This window comes from Condylostylus longicornis, unplaced genomic scaffold, assembly GCF_029603195.1.
Source record: "Condylostylus longicornis isolate FDR11 unplaced genomic scaffold, ASM2960319v2 ptg000027l, whole genome shotgun sequence".
Classification (NCBI taxonomy): domain Eukaryota; kingdom Metazoa; phylum Arthropoda; class Insecta; order Diptera; family Dolichopodidae; genus Condylostylus; species Condylostylus longicornis.
Window position 1 is genome coordinate 2,336,493 of NW_026577996.1, and position 22,182 is coordinate 2,358,674.

At 25.1% G+C, this 22,182-nt stretch overlaps 3 protein-coding genes across 9 annotated transcripts; 2 read left to right on the top strand and 1 right to left on the bottom strand.

Moving 5' to 3' along the window:
- Positions 1–146: 146 nt before the first annotated feature.
- LOC129607570 (PRKCA-binding protein) lies at positions 147–5,170 on the bottom strand. 4 transcript variants are annotated; one of them, XM_055518641.1, is made up of 5 exons: positions 5,041–5,161; positions 4,474–4,894; positions 3,871–4,113; positions 3,015–3,126; positions 147–2,892 (listed from the first exon to the last, which is right to left on the bottom strand). In XM_055518641.1, exons 2-5 carry the CDS (start codon positions 4,485–4,487, stop codon positions 1,444–1,446), a joined length of 1,818 nt encoding a protein of 605 aa, XP_055374616.1. In that variant the 5' UTR covers positions 4,488–4,894; positions 5,041–5,161; the 3' UTR covers positions 147–1,443. The 4 variants fall into 4 exon arrangements, with proteins under 4 accessions (XP_055374616.1, XP_055374614.1, XP_055374615.1 ...); XM_055518639.1 differs by having other exon boundaries at positions 4,474–4,539; positions 5,041–5,112; XM_055518640.1 differs by having other exon boundaries at positions 3,871–4,894.
- An 857-nt stretch (positions 5,171–6,027) lies between these two features.
- Positions 6,028–14,856, top strand: LOC129607566 (aspartyl/asparaginyl beta-hydroxylase). Of its 3 annotated transcripts, none has more exons than XM_055518631.1 (13): positions 6,028–6,294; positions 7,411–7,479; positions 7,681–7,869; positions 7,930–8,034; positions 8,095–8,516; positions 8,653–8,791; positions 9,158–9,244; positions 10,117–10,764; positions 11,017–11,117; positions 13,074–13,314; positions 13,381–13,486; positions 13,579–13,826; positions 13,891–14,058. In XM_055518631.1, exons 1-13 carry the CDS (start codon positions 6,243–6,245, stop codon positions 13,908–13,910), a joined length of 2,427 nt encoding a protein of 808 aa, XP_055374606.1. In that variant the 5' UTR covers positions 6,028–6,242; the 3' UTR covers positions 13,911–14,058. The 3 variants fall into 3 exon arrangements, with proteins under 3 accessions (XP_055374606.1, XP_055374604.1, XP_055374605.1); XM_055518629.1 differs by adding an exon at positions 14,374–14,856 and having other exon boundaries at positions 6,029–6,294; positions 13,579–14,304; XM_055518630.1 differs by lacking the exon at positions 7,411–7,479 and adding an exon at positions 14,374–14,856 and having other exon boundaries at positions 6,029–6,294; positions 13,579–14,304.
- Positions 14,857–15,829: 973 nt separating this feature from the next.
- On the top strand, positions 15,830–17,653 carry LOC129607568 (juvenile hormone esterase-like). Of its 2 annotated transcripts, XM_055518632.1 has the most exons (5): positions 15,830–15,937; positions 16,006–16,162; positions 16,228–16,413; positions 16,480–17,021; positions 17,088–17,448. In XM_055518632.1, exons 1-5 carry the CDS (start codon positions 15,935–15,937, stop codon positions 17,250–17,252), a joined length of 1,053 nt encoding a protein of 350 aa, XP_055374607.1. In that variant the 5' UTR covers positions 15,830–15,934; the 3' UTR covers positions 17,253–17,448. The 2 variants fall into 2 exon arrangements, with proteins under 2 accessions (XP_055374607.1, XP_055374608.1); XM_055518633.1 differs by lacking the exons at positions 15,830–15,937; positions 16,006–16,162 and having other exon boundaries at positions 16,380–17,021; positions 17,088–17,247; positions 17,317–17,653.
- The last annotated feature ends 4,529 nt before the right edge of the window (positions 17,654–22,182 follow it).

Consider the following 22,182-nt stretch of genomic DNA (forward strand, 5'->3'; position numbering starts at 1 on the left):
ATTTAATTATATTAAATTATATGAGTATGCATTGAGTTGCATAGAAATCATTATTTTTTTTTCAATATATTATTTAATCAATAATTTGATAAATAGTACAAGATTTTATTACAATATCGTGCCTTAAATTTTGCTTATTGTTATTATTTTGTTTTTTTTTTTTATTTTCATGAGAAAAACATTGTTCCTAAATTTCAATCTAGCATGTTGAATCGCCGATTGAGAATAATATATCAAAAATGTAGAGAATGAAAACATAATAAAAGAGAAATTTTAATGGGCATTTGATATTTATGTGCGGCTTTTATTGTTTTTCTCAAAAGATAAAGTGAATGCTTAATTTCATATGCACGCATATTTTATGTAACTGCATTATTAAATTAGTTTTACGCATTTTTATTAAAACATGTGGAAGAATAAAATTTACTGTTTATGCCTAAAAAAGTATTGGATGAAAAAATGTATGAAATTTGCGTGTCATATTATTCTCAAACAATAGTTGAAGGAACTAGGGGTTTTTCTTCGTTCCAGTCTCGGATTATCCATCAAAGTAAGAGTTAAAGTCGATGCGCTTAAAGGTTCTGTTTTGTTTGCGAATTTATATTTTTAAACTTAAATAGAGTGCGGTTAATTTTAAAAACCCTTCTCAAAAATAGGAGGAAAAGTTGCACAGGAAAAATGATTGTGAAAATTTTAAATTTCTTTGTGTTTAAAGCAAAAACAAGAAAAAAACTAAATTAAATATGAAAGATATATTAATGAAATGATTGAAATTTCGGAATAACCAATTAGTTTTCCAATTAGGCAGTTTGGGTACAAACTTAAATTTAGATTGAAAAATGTGAACTAAGTATAAGTAACTGTTTCATGTTTGCACTTAAATGAATGAAAGTAGACTGCACTTAAATTAATGGCTGTTTCATAAATGATATTATATTTAAAGATTTTAATATCTGAATTATACGTTATTGTAAACCAACGGTATTATATATATATATATATATCTATATATTACTATGTATGTAACCTTTAAATAAAGCTGTATACATAATGTTAAATATGCATATGTTGAAAAAAATGCACATTATAATGCAATATACATAATATATACAAGTTTTAACAAAATATTGGTCTCTTTTATTTTTCAACTACTTCTTAAGCGTTTGTTATTTTACAATATTTAACTTTTTTTGCTTATTTTTTTTTAACTCTTGCAGTGTAAAACAAACAATAGCAAAATTGTTCTGGCTCTATAAAATTCTTAAAAATTTAGTTAAATTTAAGAAAGCTATTTTCCTTTTCATTTAGCATTTATTATACATAAAAAAAAAACACGACAACAAAATTTATTGTAAATACATAGATTAATCTACCTAATGAACAAAGGAATCATTCGACAATACTATATAAATTAACAAATACTTTTTAAAAATAAATTATTTATTATTGTAGAAGATCTACGACAGAATCAAATTTAAGCATATCGTTATTCTGATTTGCTTTTTCTTTCTCATTACTCAATGTTAAGTTGATTTCTGTTAAACCTAATTCGATTAATAAAGCCTCTCCTAATTTCCCTTCAGTATGATGTACATCTCCTTGTGCTAATAACGAGGCAGCTCCTTCGTCTTGAGGGTTTGAAGAATTTAAATTAATATCTTGAAAATCCGATAATAGATCATCCAAACAACTTTTATTTGTAGACACCAATGTTTCTATGCTAGAACTTGATACAGTATCTGTTTTTAAACAGGAACTTGAAGTTGGACTCATAATTGATGATGAACAGGCTGTTAATTCTGTTAAATCACTTTTCATATTTTGCTCTGTAGCCTCTATTGCTGACGCAACACCAGAGCATGTATCATTTTCGTCTTCATCATCATCATCATCATCTATATCACCCGTATGGAATTTCTGGCCGGTTTTATATTGAAAAGCAGTTTCAGATAAATCTACTTCGATTGGAAATAAAGTGGGAAGAGCGTTTAATCTTTCCAATACATCTTCTTGATATTGTATTAGTCCATCTATAAACCTTTTCAGTTGGTGACTTAAATCTGTTGCATGTTTATTTTCTAGGAGTTCCATTTTTTCTAAAACATCGTTTCTTAATCTTGCAAACTTTGTTCTAGACTCCTGTCTGCAACGTAATATCAAACGATATTCATAATTTCCAGTTTCAACACGATACAGTGGCTCTTGTAAAGCAGCATAGCTATGTTCTTCATCGTCCATTTCTTTAACTTTTAAACAATACGATAAATAGGTAAATTTTGCATCAGCGTACTTTTTTACAGTAAGTTTTGTATCCGGAATAGCTTTATTTAGATATGTACCTAAATCCCCTATAACGGGTTTAACAGCCTTTAGCATTTTAACCCCATCCTTTTCCATATTTCGATGTAATTCGGCAAATAAGCGAAATGCTTCGGAAGCTCTTGGTTGAGTTTCATGGACACTAATTGAAGCAAAAGTATTTCCAAACGCAAGGTATGTTTGAAATAAATCGTAGTGTGCTTTTAAAACTCTTTTACAATGATCAACTAAACCGCGATACATATTTTCAGTAGCCTCAAGTTCTTGAAGTCGTTTTACCAATGAATCATTGCATAATATTGCTCTCGAGAGACCTAATGTGTCAGCAGTGCTACTGGACATTGAATCAACTAAGCGATGTTTTAGTTTTTTTAAGTAAATATCTAGTGATTTTCCTTGTTCAGTATTTACATGTAATTTGTTGTAATTTATTGTAACTTCTTCAGGAGCGGATTTTATCATTTTAGCAACTTCTACTTTTGTTTTACCTTTAACTGTGTGACCATTAACGGAAATCAATTCATCTCCACTTTGCAAAGATCCCTCTAAGGCGGCTGGTGTACCATCGAATATCTAAAATTTAAATTTTTTTTTTAGTTGAAATAAATATTTATGAAAATTTTTTATAGGTTTTGCATGTTATATTATCACTAAATAATGTTATGTTGGTATGTTCATTTAATACCAAAGCTTACCTGGACTATATATAAACATGGACAGAGTGGCGCGCCACCCCCTATACTAATACCAATTAAATTTGAGGGATCCTTTTTTATGTGAACTGTTCCCGATGTTATTAACATGCCCCTATGAGTTTTAGTATTTAAAATATAAATATTAGTAATTTTAAATTATTTGTTATGGCGACACTACTAGTTAGTTTTGTTTTTACACAATGTTTTATTAAAACAATGATTTAATTTTAAATGATATTATTACAATAAACATATAAACATGGTTAATTCTATTGTAGCTTTACCTTAGTTAATATTTACTTTAACCTTTATTGATATTTTCCATGAAATATTTTAACCATTGGTAAAATTTAGTTGGCAAATTAATCAAAAACTAATAAAATAAAACGAAGGCTTTAATTTTTTAAAATTGAAATAAAAAATTTGTGTCAGTGAGTGTAGTGCAAAACAAAAAAAGAACATAAGCAATGTTCAATGCAAATTTTTTACAACTGTTAAATATTTTATAAAAAATTTTATAATTTATTTTAATCAACACAATGTAGTAAACTCTAACTTTTTGAAGCATAAAATCACTAGCTATATAAATATGTAATAGTCAATATTCAAAATATATGCGTAAATATATAGCAGACCAAAGTGCAGTTCAAATAAAAAATTAAAAATCAGCTTGAATGATTTATTAATTTCCTATAATAGGTGAAGTCATCTATTGCAGGTGTACGTAAGTTTTTTTTTTTTGACTCATTACAAAATAGCAAAAAGAATAATAACTCTTCTCTATAATAAATTTGTAAGCCAATAAAAATTGCTTGCTAATTGGTTTAAAAATGTAGCGGATCTAACAAAGACTTACAATCTCTCCATTTCAAATTCTTGATAAGCATAATTTGTTTTACGATCTTCATGTGAGTAATATCCCGCATAAACGTATTCTCCGAATTCTTCAACTTCAAGTTGAGGATTTTCCGTTACACCAATTTCTTCTTTTATTTCATTGCCAATTTTTTGATTTATTTCATTTTCGTTAATATTTAAAAAGGTAAATTTATCTGTTGGTTCTATAGGCAATAAAGGCTCTGAAGAATTTTTAGATGTACTAGATGGGGGGAATTGTGTGTAGTGTGCATTGAGCATTTCAAAACAAATAAAAATTAATAGTTAGATAGAATGTTATTTCAATTAAAAAGCAGAAGCAAAACTAATTTTTTTTAAACACAATAACTAAAAGTAAGTAGATATGAATAAAAAAATTAAATAGAAATTAATAATAATAATAATAATAATTAAAATGAATAGTTTAAGTAATCAAATTAAGCATTTGAGACAGTACTTAAATGAAAACACAGAATGATTCTTTTTAATTTAAATTTTGAATTTAATTTTGTAGGCATACATCCAATTAATTATATTTCTGCGTTCCCACTATATGTTTAAAAATTATTTTACTTTCACATACCTCTGATTTTCCATTTCCTTTGTTGAAACTACATTCTCGGTAACATTATCAATGTTGCTGAATTTTCTTTTATTTAATTAATATTGAATATATTTTAAAATAATTATATTTGATACATATTGAATATGTATAAACAAAACAAAAGTGTGAAACAATTTTTCAATTAGTATTCAATTTATTGCAAAAGTTTTGTATGTTTAGAGCTGAAATTTAGCTAAGTATGCTATATTTTCATTATTTTAAGTTTAAATTTTAAAAATTTGCTCCCCGAGATATTCTCAAAAATCATAATGCAGCAATGATGCCACATCATTTTACAATACGTACGTAAATGTTGACTATGGTCACATTCCATTTTAAAGTTAATAATTAACAAAATTTATTAAAGAAACAAATTTTTGTAAAAAAAAAACATAACGATCTAATAAAAAATTCAAATAAAATTTTAAATACATATAATAAAAAAGTTATTAAAGCAGAATTATTACAATACTTAGATTACTACATACATAATGTAGGCTTATTTTTTTACACATCTCATTTAATTAACATAATTGAAATACTTACATTTTATCTTCCTCATAAAAAAAATCATCTTCGTAATCAGTCAACATTTTTTTAATTAAATCTAACCATTTAAAATTCCAAAAAAAAAAAATCTTTTCAGAAAATTTGTGAAAAAAGAAATTATCAGAATGTCAAATATAATTGTCAATGTCACTCGCCAAAATAATAATTATATTATTTGATTGACAGTAGTCGAAGGTCCCTTCAAACATCCAACATAAAAGTTTAGTGAATAAGCCTTTGTTTACACATGTATGCATTGAGTTTATTCTTTGAAGTATTGTGAAATTTGCATTTGAAATTTAATTTAAAAAAATTTCAAGTAATAGTTTACAACAAAAAAATTTTATTTCAAAATTATTAAGTCCTTCTATGATTCCGCTTCAAATTTTAACTTCGTTACTTTAAAAATAAGCTCAAGTGGAAATTGTAATTTTATAATAATTTGTTGTAAAGTTGTATTAATTTTAACGTATGCTTTGATTTTGTCTTAAAAAAATTTTTCAATTATTTAAAAGAATTTTTATTTAAAAATTTTTGATCTCGAGGTTTTAAAATTTGCATAAGTTATTTTATGATTTTTTGTCTTATGAATGCATCTATTGCTTTGAAAACGCGATTTTCTAAACAAACGAGCGATAAAGCTGATTTATTTTATCACAACTGTATAATTGTAAGCTAATTTAAATAATACGTAATGTAAAATATTCTTGGGACATAGCAATTTAATATGTGAAAAAAGCAAAAAGTATTTAGTTAGAGCTTTTTGTGTTCCAAGTACACGGCTTCTAAAAAAAAGAAATCAATTCTATTTCACTTCAAAAATCCGCGTCAATTCCAAATGTTAAAAATTTAAGAATTAACAAAATTTAAATGTCATTTTGAAAAGTACCAATCAGAAAGAAATTCATTTCAAAATCCATTCAAAAATCCGCGTCAATTCCAAATGTTAAAAATTTAAGAATTAACAAAATTAAATGTCATTTTGAAAAGTACCAATCAGAAAGCAGTTCATTTTCATTAGGAGAAATTTTACGAGAAGGTAAAGTCCACAAAAGGAATAAAAATAAATCAAATAATAAATTTTTTGTAAATGAATATATCAATAAATTTAGTCCTAATGAAAGTGATATTTTGAGAATTTTAATAAAGTTTTGAATATTATTGAAAAAAAAAATAAAAAATTAAGGAAGTAATCAAAAATGTCAGGAGACGTTCAACCAAGAAAACGGAAAGATAAAAAAAGAAAACGAGGTACGTTCTTATTTTGCTCAGAAAGAAATTCTATTTTTAGAAACAAAAAATTTTGGTTATAGAAAAATTTAAAAAATGTTAATAGCTATTTATTTAAATAAAAGTAAACTAAAGCGCTTCATGCTTAACATGTTTATAATAAGAAGATGGTAAAATATTCAATTTTAACGAGTACATGCCCGTATTTTAAAATTTTTATTTTTATAGCTGAAATTTTCTTAATTAATGAAAAAAATGTTGGTAGTTATTAGGCGGTCTTATTGGAAAATAAACCAAGAAGTTTATTTTCTCACAAATTTCGTAACAAGGCTTTGACCTCGAATTTCGCCGGCAATTTACTTTCTGTCAATATTTCTGATCTGGTCTATTCTCAAAATTGCATATACATACTATTATGTTGAGTTCGTTATTTTTTTTTATTTCAAAAAAGCTCTGAAATGCCGGTGAAGGTGAAAGTGTATTACGTTAGATAGGATACATATGTATGAATATTTTTAGCTTGAAATAATATTAATCGGAACTGTTTTGTAAGTTAATAAACTTTAACATATTCTTGTGTCCTAGACCCTTTTGATTTTTTAAGTTATAATTAAATATTTCCTTTATTTTTAGAAATAAAATAAATTTATTAGGTACAATTTAATGTCAAAAAAAACTAAGTGCGTTTTTCCTGTAAATAATAAAATTCATTTGGGAAATTGCCAAGAACAAAAGAAGAAATATTGTGATTATATGTATAGTCGAATTGCTCATTCAAACAAAGAATATCGTATAATTTATACGACCTCATCTGCAATACAAACAGCTCTTTGTTACCAAAAAAAAAAACTGTTATAAAGCGTTTATTTATTTTGCGTTTAAAGAAATCACTTTACATATAAAAAATCTATTATGTCCAAGATCGTTCATAATTTTGAGCAGCTTTAATGCGTCTATGCATCCTTTATTATTTATGCTCACTTAAAAGTATTTTTGTTACTTCATTTTACTATAGGTAGGCTTTATAGGTACATTATTGAAACGTAACTGATGTGCTAATAAGTTTTGCAATTTTACTGTATTAAAAAATTTTAACATACTAAAATTAATTTATGTTAAATGTTTATGTTCTGCTAGATTCAATAGATCACAAGTCTGAGGCTGAAATAACATTTACACGTAAAGCAAGTTTGCAATCAACGGAAGGTAGTAAATGAACCTTAGAAACTAACCAGTTCCAATAACAGAATTATTAAAATTATCTTACTAATAAAGTGGCTTATATTTTAAAGTTTAACTAAAACTACACGAATATTAATTATTCCCTCCTTAGAAATTTTTAAAGAAATATTAAATTCTTAAATTTTCATGTGACTGAAATAAAATTCTTTCAATAATATTACGTAGAAGAAGACGAAGGAATACATCATGGAGTGCATGCAACTAAAATGGGTACAGACGATGTTCACTTGCACGTTCAGAGTGACCATGGAACTGGCGGGCATTGGTGCGCTAAAATATTTTTCTTTTCATTACTCGCTATATTAGTTGGACTAATTGGTTTAATAATAATGGAAAACAGAGGATTAGCAGACTGTAAATGTTCTTGTTTAAATGATTAAGATATATTTTAAGATTCTTATTTTTATATTTCAGTGGATACACCTCTGTCGGAATCGAGATATTCAGAATATTTTGAAGGATGGGTAGACGAACATCGAGAATCACATGATCACGATCCTCATGAAGTAGTAGCCCATGGTATTTGTATATTTTAAATTGGTTATGATTTTTCTAACAAATAAGGAAATCAATTTGTAGAAATTGAGGAACATGAAGAGCATGATGAGCCTTTTGAAGAGGAAGAAGATGTTTCTGAACCTGAAGAAGAATTGGTAGAACATGAAGAGGATGATGAGCATGATGATGAGGACCATGACGATGATACCGCGGATGTAGAGGAAGATGAGGAAGAAGCAGATGAAGATGAGGATGAAGGTACCGCTGAAAATGAAGATGAAGAGAAAGATAATGTTACTCAGGAAGATGTTGTAACTAAAGAAAACCAAGAAGATGAAGAAGACGAAGAAGAAAGTAAACCAATTTTTACACGTGTACGAAGAGCAGTTCCATCACAAGAAGCTGAAGTTAGCATTGAAGGAAAGGCAATTGAAGAAACAAAAGAGACTGATGTTGATGAACAAGAAGAAGATGGCAATGATGAGAATGAGCCTTTTGAAGAGGTATTTTCAGTTGATTATTACTCGCAAAAATTGTTTAGTAATTATCCATTTATTTACAAGAAAGATTTTGTTGTTTTTTCAAAATTGTAAAACACTAAATAGCAATTTATATCTAGAAGATTTTGTTTTGTTGTAGGAAGATGATGATACCACTTTTGAAGTAGTTGATAATGACGCTGAAGAAATTAAAATTTTACAAGAGAAAGCTAGAAAAATTCAAGAAGAAACTGATGATGTCGAGCCAGAAGTTGAAGAAGAATCATATGTTTCTCCACGTAAGTCATATTCTTAAAATCTTAAAAATAGAATAATTTATCGGAACCTGGTTTAAATCATTTTTATAATTTTTTTTAAATAAAATAATTACAATATTTAAAAATTTCAAATGTTGATTCAAAGAAGTTTACAAGATTAAATTTGAAGAATTAATTTTAAAAATTTATATAACATAACTCGAAAGGAACAAATTTTTATGGAAAAAGTGTATGTTTTCTCTTTTATATGTCAAGTATACAAAATGACAATGACAAAAATTCGACATTGTATTACACATAGTAAATGTTATTATAAATGAAAAAGCAAAAGTAAATCATGTAAAAGAAAGTGCAAAATAATATTTAAATTATGTAAAAATTTTGCAGTTGCTGTGAAAATTCTGGTTGGGTTTGCCTTAGCCATAGTAGCTCGTGTAGTATTGATTAAAAATGGGAATGTCGATGATAAAGCGAGTGAGTTGTTAAAGACGTGGTTTTTGTTTTGTTTTTATTTCTATAATTATTATAAATATTTTGATTTAATGATGATCATAAATTTTTATTTTGTTTTTGATCTATTGTGTCGTCTAAAAAAAATTTGTTGTAGTGGCATCATTTTGATTTTTGATAATTTTGTAAATTTTTTAATTTATTATTTGAATTCGCTTTATTTGAAAATTATAAGTTTTTATTTAACTGTTGTAATATATTTTATTTTTCGAAACAAATAATTTTATGTTTTTGCACGCGCTAAAGCATGATAACGTAAAAACAAATTTAATAAATTTAATTTTTATGTTGCACTTTCTTAACGAAAGCAGAGTAAAATTACCTAATCTTAAAATGAGATTAATATTAATACATGTATTATAGCTTATATTATAATTTGATTTAAAATGTTTTGATTTTTATGTATTTATTATCTTTTTTATAATTAAAACTGCTCAAATTTAATAATTTTGTATAAATATTATTTTGTACTAATTTTCAAATATCTTATACAGATGTCAGATGTGTTTGAAAGATTTTAAATATGTAAAATTTTGCTAAATGTTATGCATACATTATGTATACATAAGTAATTTCTCCAAGAAATTCACGTACGAAATCTCTAAATAATTCGGTTTTTTAATGTTTTTAATTTCAATGTGGTGAATTTAGGACTCCAATTTTACATTTGAAATATTCGTGATAATAATTAAGGTTATTTCTAATTTTATGACATAATTTGAAGCAACACATTGAAATTTCATATTATTAATATGTAAAAGACATCTGTATAAAATCCAAAATTTAGAAAAATTTTGTATTTTAAGTGAATCATAATTTTAATTAATTTATAAAAGAATCTAAGGCACCAGAGGATGATTTACCTGAAGATGTTCTAATGAAACGAAGATTAACAGTGGCGTCACCCGAAATGCTAGAGGATGATGAAATTGTAGAAGAATTAGAAGAGGAAGTGATTGAAGAAGAAATAGAGGAAGAGGTCGAAGAAATTGATGAGGTTGAAGAAGTTGATGAACCAGAAGAAAAAAAAACATCTTATCGACCAGAAACATTCGAAGAACTAAACGCAATGTTTAAACCGAAAGCAGAACCTATAATTGCCGAATCATTTGCTAGTAAAGATAAAATAAAAGATGCAGTAAAAGAGGATGTAGAAAGGAAATCGGTTCAATCAACCTCGCAAAACGAGACCAGAAAACAAACCGAAGCAGATAAAGGGGTTTCTCTACCAAATGTTAAGAAAGAACACTCAACGAATTATGAAGATAAATTTGATGAAGGTGAAGAAGAACATGGTGTAGGAGAAGCGTTAGATGAAGAAGAAGCATATGAGGAAGAATTGGGATCCGAAGAAGAAGAACTATCTGAAGTTGATGATGATGATTTAATGGAACGTTTAGAACAAAAATATGGAAAATTACCAGATAGATCAGAAGTCTATGATAGTGAAGAAGAAAACATTGAAATTGATAAATCTTGGACAAGTAAAGCAAAACACTTTTTCCATTAATATACTAGTATTTAAATAAATAAATTAGGTAAAAATTGGTATTCAATACTAAATCGTGACTTTGCACATGCATATATAGGTCATTAATTTAGTTTTTTATATAATGGTTAAACTTGAAAAACTTGAAAATTCATATGTCGAACAAATTATTTAAGACGTATTTTTATTCAAAATATTTTGGATTTGACAAAAAATAAATTTTAAATTATTTTTAATATGTTTTTAGAAATAAAACCCCGTTCAGGTGGAGGTCCACAAGCGTTCGAAACAGAAGATGAATATATAGAAGAGCAATTGCGAAGAGCAAACCAACATATGCTCCAAGATGTAAGTAATTTAGTCTAATATTTATTATATTTTTTTAATCTTCGGTATTATTTCTTTAATTCTTAAAATGTAAATTACAGGATTTAAGATTTTACTTCTAAAATATTATTATTATTTTAGAATATACATATATTTTTAAATTTATTCATTCTGAATATTCTTAATCTTAATTTATTTGAGAAATATTGATAATACATAGTTATATTTATTTCGTATTTTGAAATTTATTTTACTTTTAAACTCTAGAGTATTGTTGTAGTCTTCTTATATTTAGTCAATAATTAAGCATAGGTTTTGAAATCTGATTCTATACTAATAAATGTTCTTATCGACTGAAATGAGGTATTTTTTAAATATATTTGATGGAATAGGTTATATAAAATCATTTTAATTTGCTTTTTTCAATTCAAATGAAAATTTTTTGCTTTAAATATTACATTTCGTCCTCGATAATGAAATTAATGTATTCTTGATCTATTTAAATATTTTTCTCTTTATTTTAAATTTGAAAAATAAACAGCAAATGCACTGACGCGCACGAATTAAGTGATTTTATTTAAGCTGACTAGTTTTAGATCTGCTCAAAAATTTGTTTATATAATTAGGAAGAAATATTTTTAAATTTTTGATTATTTAAAAAAGAATCAGATTTAAATGAATTTATTAAAATAATATTTTTAATTTTATTTTTCATTATGTTTTTATTCTTTTTTTATGTATTAGGAATTTGATTTCCAATAATTAAAATTTTAGTTTCCCCTGCTTAATAATTTTTTTTATGATTTATTTTATTTTTAATTTTTTTAAGTTAACATTAAATTAATAAAATAATAAAAATGAATATATAAAAGTTTGAAAATGTAGTAAATTTTAATTGATTTGTTGATCTTGGTTGCATTTTCAATTTTTTTTTTGTGGAAAATATTTTTGAAAGTTATTTAAAATTTAAGAAAATTTAAGTTAAAGAAAAATATTAAATTTAAAATTACAATTTAAAAAGACTTTGACATATAATATAATCTGATAAACTAAAAAAAGAAACTGTAAAATCAATTTTTATTGCAATTGAAATGAGAACTATTCCCACAAGTTACATTTTCAATTTTCAAAAAATTAAGAAATTGATTTTAAAATTTCTTTTTTGCTTTTTTTCTTGTAGTATTAGAATTAAGCTAAAAATATGATTATTTTGTTGTTTTTATTAAATTAACAAATTAAATTGTAAATACTGTCAAATTACTAAAAGGTTTAATTGTGCTAGAGTATTTAAAGCTCGGCTTTAATAAATCAGAGAAGCCCATCAAGACATTGTGCATAATGTAGCCTAAAAATTTTAACAGGTTTATTGTAATAACACGACAATTAATTAGAAATTAGGTCATATTGTAAAACAGACAAATATTTTGAATATTTTACTTAATTTAGTCAACATTTTTAAATTTAGGTTCTAGATGGATTTTGACTAGTATTGCTTTTTAGTTGAGCTTTTTACGTCGGTTTCGCTATACTTTATTTTTTTACATTGTGTTTAAAGTGATTCTGACGTACATCCAAATGAAGAACCGATGATCTTAAAAATTTCTAGTTAATTACACTTTATTTTTTCTATTTTGCTAACATTATAAATAACTTAATAGTTTCAATATTAGTTTAGTAAGTGTAAGAATTTGACACTAACAGTTTTGTTTTTTTTTTTCATTTCTAATGTTTTCTTGTGTGTGCTCCGTATATCCTTTTTTTCGTAAAAATTATTGTTAAATGTTATGATGGTTTGCCATTGTTTAATTTTCAAAATACTATTTCCAAAATAAATCCAATAACATTGATAAAATTCCTGTCTATTTTGAATTTCATATAAATATATTGAATTTACCTTAATTAAAAATAAAAAAAAATTGTGTGCAAAATATTTTTTTTGCTTTACTAATTTTATTCTCTTAAATATTCTTAAAAAAGAATATTGATAACGCTTTAAAAATTTATGAATCCTTAATCCTGAAAAATCCTGATTCTTATGGAGCGTTTCTTGGCAAGGCAGTTGCATTAGATAAACTATCAGAACAGCAGAAAAGTAATAGCAAATTAAAAGATGCTATTTTTGCGTACAAAAAATATTTGGCTTTTGGGGATGATATAAAAGATGACGTAACATATCGTAAAACAGCTGAACGTTGTATAGAAAGGATGAGATTTTTAGGTAAAGGTTTATATTTAACATTAAGCTGCAACAATTAAATTTAAATTTAACATTTTTTTTATGTAGGACTTGTTTCCCAAGCTGTAGCGATTCACGAAAATTTGATTAATCGTTTTCAAAATGATTTAAAATTACAAAATGAGTTAGCAGTCACATATTTATTGAACAATCAGTAAGTTTTTACGAAGCTTAAAATTTTCTTATTCAAAAAGGGTTGTAATTTATTTTTTATTAAATATTTTATTATTTAAAATTTTATTACAGACTCCGAGAGGCAAAAATTGTACTTCATAATACTTTAATGAAATGGCCGAATGATGGATTTGCAAAAGTTCATTACGGGTTTGTATTAAAAAATTTGGATCGCGATTTGGAAAATGCTGTGAATTATTTGAAAGATGGCATCAATTCTAATCAGAATGGAACACAAGATGGGCGCTTTTATTTTAATTTGGGCGAAGCATTGCAACGTTTAAATCGTTCTGATGAAGCTATGGAAGTATTTAGAAAAGGTGCTAAAAGAAAATTATTTCCATCGGAATATCAAAGATCTCTATATAATGTAAATAATTTAAGGGCTAAACCATTTTGGTTGAAAAAGGAATTTCCAAATGATTATCAGGACTTTTTCTCAATGTTAGAAAGGAATTGGAGGCAAATACGTGAAGAAGGAATTAATGCATTGAATGAAAAAAAATATTTTATAGATGAAGCTGAAAATTTGAAAGATAAAGGTGATTGGAAGCAGTTTGAGCTATATGCTCAAGGAATAAAAAAAATAAAAAATTGCGAAAAAGCTCGTGTAACATGTGCATTGATAGAAACATTTCCACCAGCAAGATATTGTAGACGTGGTCAAACTAAGTTTAGTATTATGGATGAAGGGACACACGTTTGGCCTCATTGCGGTCCAACAAATTGTAGGCTTAGAGCTCATTTAGGCTTAAAAGTGCCAAGTGGTACCAAAATTCGTGTAGCTAAGGATTTAAAGTAAATATTACTTTAAGTTAAAACTACTTATTTAAATTTTTAACATAAAACTATTCTTTTGTATTTTAGAACGTGGGAGGAAGGAAAATTTTTAATTTTTGATGATAGTTTCGAACATGAAGTCTGGCATAATGGAACCAGTCCTAGATTAGTTTTAATAGTAGATATCTGGCATCCAGATTTAAGTGAATCAGAACGCAAAAGTCTTTCTCCAATATAAAAAAAATTCCTGTAAGAAAACAATAACATTAACTTGAGGTTTTGCCTTATAAACCAAAGAGAAAAAAGGAAATTTTATACGATTAAACAATGGCTTACATTATAAGGCTATTTAATAATTTAATTATTTTTTTTAATACCAATTTTTATGCTGTGTTAGTTTTAATATAAGATCGACTCGTAGTATGTTAAGAAGCATTTTGTATCTCAAAGATCTAAAGTAAAAAAAATCAGTAAAATTTTCGAATAGTTTTTGTACAAATGATCCTTAAATTTACAATAAAGAAAAATGATGATTTTTTATGTTTTTAAGTATTAGATATAAAATTGAAATTTTTGTTTTATTTGAAATTTATTAAATTCGATTCCAGATTTATTTTTATTTTATGAACGAGAACTTCCATAAACTCAACGCACGTGCCATTAAGAAAATAAACTACAGATTAGAACTATTTATGTAGACTAAAGAATACCGCTTTTTTGTACATCATAAGTCACTTTATGACCGAAACATAGGTAAGGAAATAGAATGTATACCTTTTTAATGTTTACACGTGTTTTTTGTATTAGTTCTTTTATTGACTTATTGCTTATGCTTTTAAAATTTTATAAATCTAAGACAATGATTCACTCATCGTAATTTTACCTTTATATATATATATATTTTAGGCAGGTACAAAAAGGCTATTTCACACAAATAAGAAAGATATTTTTACCTAAAAATATTGTATTTAAATGCTCATATTAAGAAAATGTAAATTGTAACTAATTAACTTTAAAATAAGTACTTACCCATCGTATTCAAAGAAATTTAAACCAATTTTATTATTTATTTGCTAGTACACCATCTGTTAAATTTTTAATGATCTTTAAGTACTATTTAAGTCGTCGAAGTTTAAATAAATTTTTAGTTAATTTTTGAAATTGTAGGAGAGCAGAATAATATTAAGAAAAAATATGACATTCACGATCAATATTTTAATACTGCTTTGCTTAAGGGGCTCCCTTGCTGAATTGCAGAAAACAAAAGAAATTAAATTGCCAAATTTAGGTTCTGTTGTAGGAAAAGTGGAACAAACTTTAAAAAATTTTAAATATGAAGCATTTTATGGTATACCATATGGTGAATCTCCAACAGGTGATAATCGATTTAAGGTTCGTATGGATTATATACTCAAAACATTTCATAAGATTAACGCATTCGTATAAAGTTTGTACGAATAAGTAATGTAAATTATGACACTTAGGATTTTTTTTTCTGTTTTAGGATTTTTTACCCGTAAAACCTTGGAATAACCGTCTTAAAGCATTTGAACCTAAATCCAAATGTATTCAAAAGAACATCTTCCTTGGTAAAAATTGTTTGGTTTCTGGGAAAGAAGATTGTCTTTATTTGAATATTTATAGACCAATGGTAAGCTATTTATTTGAATTGAAAATATTTCATCAGTCATAAAATTGATAATTTTTAATCTGAAAAAGGTTTCTAATGCACAAGATTTGTTGCCCGTAATGATATTTATTCATGGAGGCGGATTTTTTGCGGGAAGCGCTCACCCAGACGTTTATGGACCAGAAAAGTTAATGAAAACGCAAAAAGTTATTTTAGTTACCTTTCAGTATCGTTTAGGTCTCCTAGGTAAAGCTTATTTGAAGTGATTTATTGAAAACACAATTTTTAATATGTATTAAAATGCATTTTAGGATTTTTTTCGACTAATGATACAGCAGCACCAGGCAATCAAGGTTTTAAAGATCAATTAGGTGCTTTGCAATTCATTCATAAGTACATACAATATTTTCATGGTAATCCTGAAAAAATAACACTAGTTGGTCATGGTGCTGGAGCCGCATCTGCTCAGTTACAATTAATGAATCCCCAAACTAAAGGTATTTGGCAATTTTTTTTAATTAATAAAATTATTAATTATTATTTTTAATTATTAAAATTTTCAGGGCTTTTCCATAGAATGATTTTGTTGAGTGGTACTGCTATTGCACCTTATAATGAACCTACAGTTAATCCAGCTAAGCAAGTTTATCACTTAGCTGAGTACTGCGGAATTAAGAACGCGAGTCAATTAAGTACCTTTGAAGTAGTGAAAAAATTAAAAGAAATTGATGCGGAAACCCTAATTCAAGCTGCTGACTATTTTCATACAAACGGAATTGATCCAGTAGTTGTTTTTAAAATTGTTTTAGAGAATCCAGAAAGTAAAACTGCTTTTATAACAAAACATCCAAAAGAACTTTCAAAAACTGGTAAATATTATTATGTTCCAATTTTAACCGGCATTTTGGAAAATGACGGTTCCGTAAGAACTATGTCAATGAGGAATAACGATACAGAAATTAAGAGATTCAACACAGATTTCAATGATAATTTGGCTGTATTACTTGCCGTTGAAAATAATGACGATGTTCTTGGGAAAATAATTGATTATTATTTAAAGGGTGAACGAAATTTGAATAATATGACGTTTAATAATTTTGAAAAGGTAAATTTTGAATAATTGTTATTAGTTCTGTCTAATCTGTTCTTTATTTAATCAATTCAAATTTAGGTAGTAAGCGATCGAGCTTTTATGTACCCATTTTATGATGCAGTTTTGGATTTATTGGAGTTCAGTGATAAATCTTTGATATTATACAAATTTGATAAAAAAGTTTCTGCTTCCTTTTCAAAAGTTTATACATCCGATTATATAGATTCCTCCACCAGTGGTTAGTACTTTAAATAATCTTTAAAATATTTAAATTTTATGTTTATGTGTATATGTCTTATCGTTGTAGGACCCGTTCATGGAGACGATCTTTTAGAACTATTTTATTTTAAAACAAAGAAATTTAATTTAAAAACAAATGATAGCATTGACAATTCTCCATTTTTTGACTATATTATAAAATTTATCACAGATGAACCAATGGAAAATTTCGATGTATGCACTCAAGAAGAAATGATTTCAAAACTTAAACAGAACAAAATTTGTTCATATAGAAATTTTGGTGATATTGTAGAGTTAAGAGATTCATTTAGAGTTGAAGACGCGAAATTTTGGGACAAATTATTGAAAGTTCGAGAAAATTAAATTTAAGATATTGATTTATATATATATTAGTATAATTGTAAAATAAATTTACATTAAAAAGTACGTAGTTTATAATGTTTTTTTATAATAAAACGCACGATAGAAAAAAATTTAAAAATTCATGTATAATTATTAAATTTTGTGCTGAAATAAACTCTTATTGTCCGCCTAAGTTTTACTATTTAATTGCAATTCCAAATTCTAAAGATCGCAAGACTGCATTTCATTATCATATTTGTAAACTACTTCTATGCTGTGTAAACTACAAAATTTTTTTTTTTTTGCTATTTTGCTAGGGATTTTCAAAGGGATAAAAGGAATAAAAATTTGATTTATATGAAAGAAATAATTTGTGTACGAAATAAAAATTTAATAAATCTTTAGGACGAAAAATTTAGAAAATTTTTTAGATATTTTGTTGCATATTTAATTAAAAATCAGCATTAATATTAAGAAAATGAGGGAAAAACTTTTAGATTACTCTGATTACAAGCAGCTTTAAGCTGTCTTACAAATTCACTGTCTCAACAAACTATGAGTATGATAAGCAGATGACACACTACAAGTGTTAATCAAACAAATACTTTTAAAATTAATGATAAAATGGCAACGTGATTTAGTCGAAAATGCGAAAATTACAAATTATTGCAGATCACTTTTTTGAATCATTATAAATTTGAATCCTAGCGTATCTTATAAACAAAAACTGAAATTTATATAGCATAAGCTTACAATAAAAATTTTGTTTATGTTTTAAAATATGCATTTATTTTTTTTTTGTCTAATCCACAATTTTTCCTCTTTTTTAAAGATAAATCCTTATTTATTTGTTTATTCTAATCAATTTTATGCATTTTTTTCTTGTTTGTATATTAATTTGATATAATTTACTTAATCAAATACTTAAACAGATTTTCTCTATTATATTAATTTAAAAAATAAACTAATTATTTTATTAAAATATTGTACACAAATTTATTTTATAATTAAATTGATGTTGGCTTTGAAATCTTTTATTTAATTATAGTGTGCAATTCAATACAAATTATGAGTCTTTTTTATAATGCTCTTGGAATTTATGCAATATAAAATAATTTTATTTTTTTTTTTTTTTTGAATAAAATACGAATACCATAGTAGAACTAAGATCACAATTGTAGCAATGCCGTCCGTATGCTACGTATAATTCAGTTTTGAAATGCTAATAGTAGTACTGCAATTGCCTTGTACTTTAGAAGAATATAAAACAAATTTGTATCGGAAATGTTTAACATTAAAGTTTAGGGCATTTTTTTGTTTCAAATACAATCTCTTTTGCAATCATGTTAAGCATAAAGATATTATTAAAATAAGCCTATACGTAAAATTGGAGTTGGATTTCCATTTTAATGTGGAGAATCGTAATTAATATTTCAGCTGTTTTGTAATACTTAATTAATTAAAAATAAAATAACAATATTAAAAATAGAAATGTTTAAATAAATTGAAGAGTTAAACGTGATGCGATAAAATTATTATTCATAATTAAATGGCTAAAATAATGTAGGTTTTATTAAAATAATTTATTTTTTTAACTATTCTAATGATATGACTATACATAAGATAACAGCTGTGATATATAAGTGTATTTATTTATGTATATAACTACAAATAAAGTATGGAAAAGAAAATTAAGGGTGATTTTGTAAAGGATTAAAAAAGAAGGAATTAAAATTTTATTATTTTTTGCTTACACTTGCAATTGCCAAATCGATCATTTTTTCCTCCGTTCCGGAATGCTAATTATTAATGTTAAAAATGTTAATTATTAATGTTCTTCGCGTACTTTCGAAATAGCAAGTGTGGTAAATTTCAAATGTTTTTGTTTACTTCGGACACCGTTAGGCGTTGGGTTTTGACAATTACATACATAATACAAAAAAAAGATTCTATTTAATTCAAATTGTGTAATATAATTGTTATACGATGATAAATCTAATATTTTACTCCCAATATATTTTATGCGCTATAATTTATATTTAGAATTTATTTGCATTTGTCATTTAATTTTCAATTAGACGTCTATTATAATTTTTGATATTGCTGAATTATAATTAAACAATATAGCACACACACAGTCAATAAAATATTTTTTGGCCACTTTATTTAACACTATTTTTAATTTTTTATGTCTTTTTTATTGTATTAATTTTTTTAAACTAAAATTCATGATTGGTTTTTTTCTTTTAATTTCATTATTTTTTGATTTAAATTTAGCATGACATGAACACTGAAAGCTTTCGGTTATTACATTTATCTTAAAAAATTTGTATACTATTTTTGTTTTTTTGACTTTTTGTATATTTTTAACATTTAATTATTCGCAATAAAACGTTCTGCTGCATATTATGTTAACGTTATATAACACATTAATATTAACTGTTATACTTATTTATAATTCAAATATAATTATTGTGAAATTTCATACATAATATATGAAAAATGTATATTGATTTTATTTTTTTTTATTTTCTAAATATTTTTCTATTATACAAAATAAAAAACTATACAATTTCTCTGTACATTGTTAAAAAAATCTAGTTTTCTCTGTTTAAATATTAAGCGTTTGTTTTTTTTTATTGTATTATTTGGTTGGTGTGTTATGGTTTGTCGTTTGTTTGTTTTGGTTAATATTTTGATTTTATAATAAAATATTTCAAAATTTAAAAGGAGACTTCAGAATAATGGAGTAATTTTTGGTGGTTTCAATTAAAGGTGTTACCGTCAATATTATTTATTTGTTATTTTCAAATAAATTCAAAATTAAAAACTACGAGCGTTTACCAAATGTAGATCTAATGTCAATGTCAATTTGAGTCATCAACAACTGATATTAGATTTGCAATTACATGTGTTTTATCTTTTAAAACGCTTGCCTTATACAATTTGTTTCGAGCCAATTTCGAGCAAATTATGTCAATTATATTCACACGTAGTTTATTATTTTTAATTTCGATTTATAGATATTTGATTTAACGTATAACAGTTTAATAAAATTTTTGTTTTTATTGTCTTTTATGTACTCTTATTTGTTGATAAAGTAAAAAAAAGGAATTTTTTAAGGGATTCTTCCATAATTTAAGCTAATATACTATTTATAATAAATTTTTCATTTGGAAAATATGATATTTTGCATTATATACAAATTTGCAAAATATGAAAATTATAATATGTAACAAGTGTAAAACGTCATTTCCATGAATGTTTACTGCAAGATCGAATTTCAGACTTTTGACTAATTTTTTTTAATTTTTAGAGTTTATCGCAGAATAATGTAATGGAGAAAATTAAATTTTTTATGAATACGTTTACAAATAATTTTTAGGTAAATTTATATAATATATAATTGAATGACTTTCTTTATAAACTTGTCGATAATCTATTTAATTTGTTGCAGAAATTTGTAATTGGGGCATTTGATATACAAGCAACCAACAAGCAAAAATGAAAAGAAGAAATCTATTCACAATCCTTTTTATCAAGGTTAAGGTATATTGGATTTTGTATATATTATTTAAATTTCATTATTGTTAACGACAATAAAAACGTAAATTAAACCAAAATCTTATATATAGTATGACTCTTTTTACTTAAAATACTATAAATATATTATGTATATATACGTATGATTAATATCATAATGTTAAAGATGTAACTAAATTTATTTGACACTCATATTCTATGTCTATTTAGTAAATATCTATTGTCGTGCATTCTACTTTCTTTTTTCTATAAATATAATGTATGTATTTATTTTTTTTTATTTTTGGTTTACAATAATATAACAATATTATATTCTAAATTTTATATTAAAAAATATAGTCCATTTCCCTTATTTTTTTATATTAATTTATAAATTTATTTAAAGTGCAATTTGTTGTATATTTACTAGATATATTTATGCGAAGATTTAGGAAGTTCACCTAAAATGTGTTACACAGATTGAATTAAAAAAAATAATATTAAATAAAAAATAAATTAATTTTTATAAGAAAAACTATATAAAGGACTGAAATATAAACTAGTCATGCCATTGGGTTCTTGAATTTACCGCCAAATGACAATGATGCTTATAGTTCATTCAAAATGAACTAAAAGTGTTAATTATGTTAAAGTTTCAAATTTAGAAAAAAAAGATTTACATTTGGAAATTACAAAAGAATTGAAAAGAAAATTAAGTATATGGAGAATTCGAATATTTGTTATTCAATCATTTTTAGAATAATGAGGTTTTATAGAATATTGTATAATTTGAATTTTTAATCTATCATTTTTATAAAGTAAGAAAATATGTAAAATTTCAAAATTTATATAAAAAAAATTGCAAAAATTATGTCGCTATTTGGATTATTTTATTGTGAGGTCCAATTAATTTAATATGAAATAAGAATGTAATTAAAATTTCAATGGTAAATATCAAATTTATTTTTTAAGGAAGATGAGTATTATATATGTACGTCCAGTTTTTTTTTGTGTAGCATAAATAAACATAAAGCTCTTGAGTCTATAGTTTGAATAACACAACACAAAC

Coding starts and splice junctions, on each gene's coding strand:
- LOC129607566 (XM_055518629.1), top strand. CDS start 6,243: ATGTCAGGAGACGTTCAACCAAGAAAACGGAAAGATAAAAAAAGAAAA. Junction 7,870..7,929: donor AAACAGAGGATTAGCAGACT/GTAAATGTTCTT, acceptor TTTATATTTCAG/TGGATACACCTCTGTCGGAA. Junction 13,315..13,380: donor AGAAAGGATGAGATTTTTAG/GTAAAGGTTTAT, acceptor TTTTTTATGTAG/GACTTGTTTCCCAAGCTGTA.
- LOC129607570 (XM_055518639.1), bottom strand. CDS start 5,087: ATGTTGACTGATTACGAAGATGATTTTTTTTATGAGGAAGATAAAAT. Junction 4,540..5,040: donor TTTTATGAGGAAGATAAAAT/GTAAGTATTTCA, acceptor ATTAAATAAAAG/AAAATTCAGCAACATTGATA. Junction 3,127..3,870: donor GAATTTGAAATGGAGAGATT/GTAAGTCTTTGT, acceptor TAAAACTCATAG/GGGCATGTTAATAACATCGG.
- LOC129607568 (XM_055518632.1), top strand. Junction 16,163..16,227: donor GTATCGTTTAGGTCTCCTAG/GTAAAGCTTATT, acceptor AATGCATTTTAG/GATTTTTTTCGACTAATGAT. Junction 17,022..17,087: donor CGTTTAATAATTTTGAAAAG/GTAAATTTTGAA, acceptor ATTCAAATTTAG/GTAGTAAGCGATCGAGCTTT.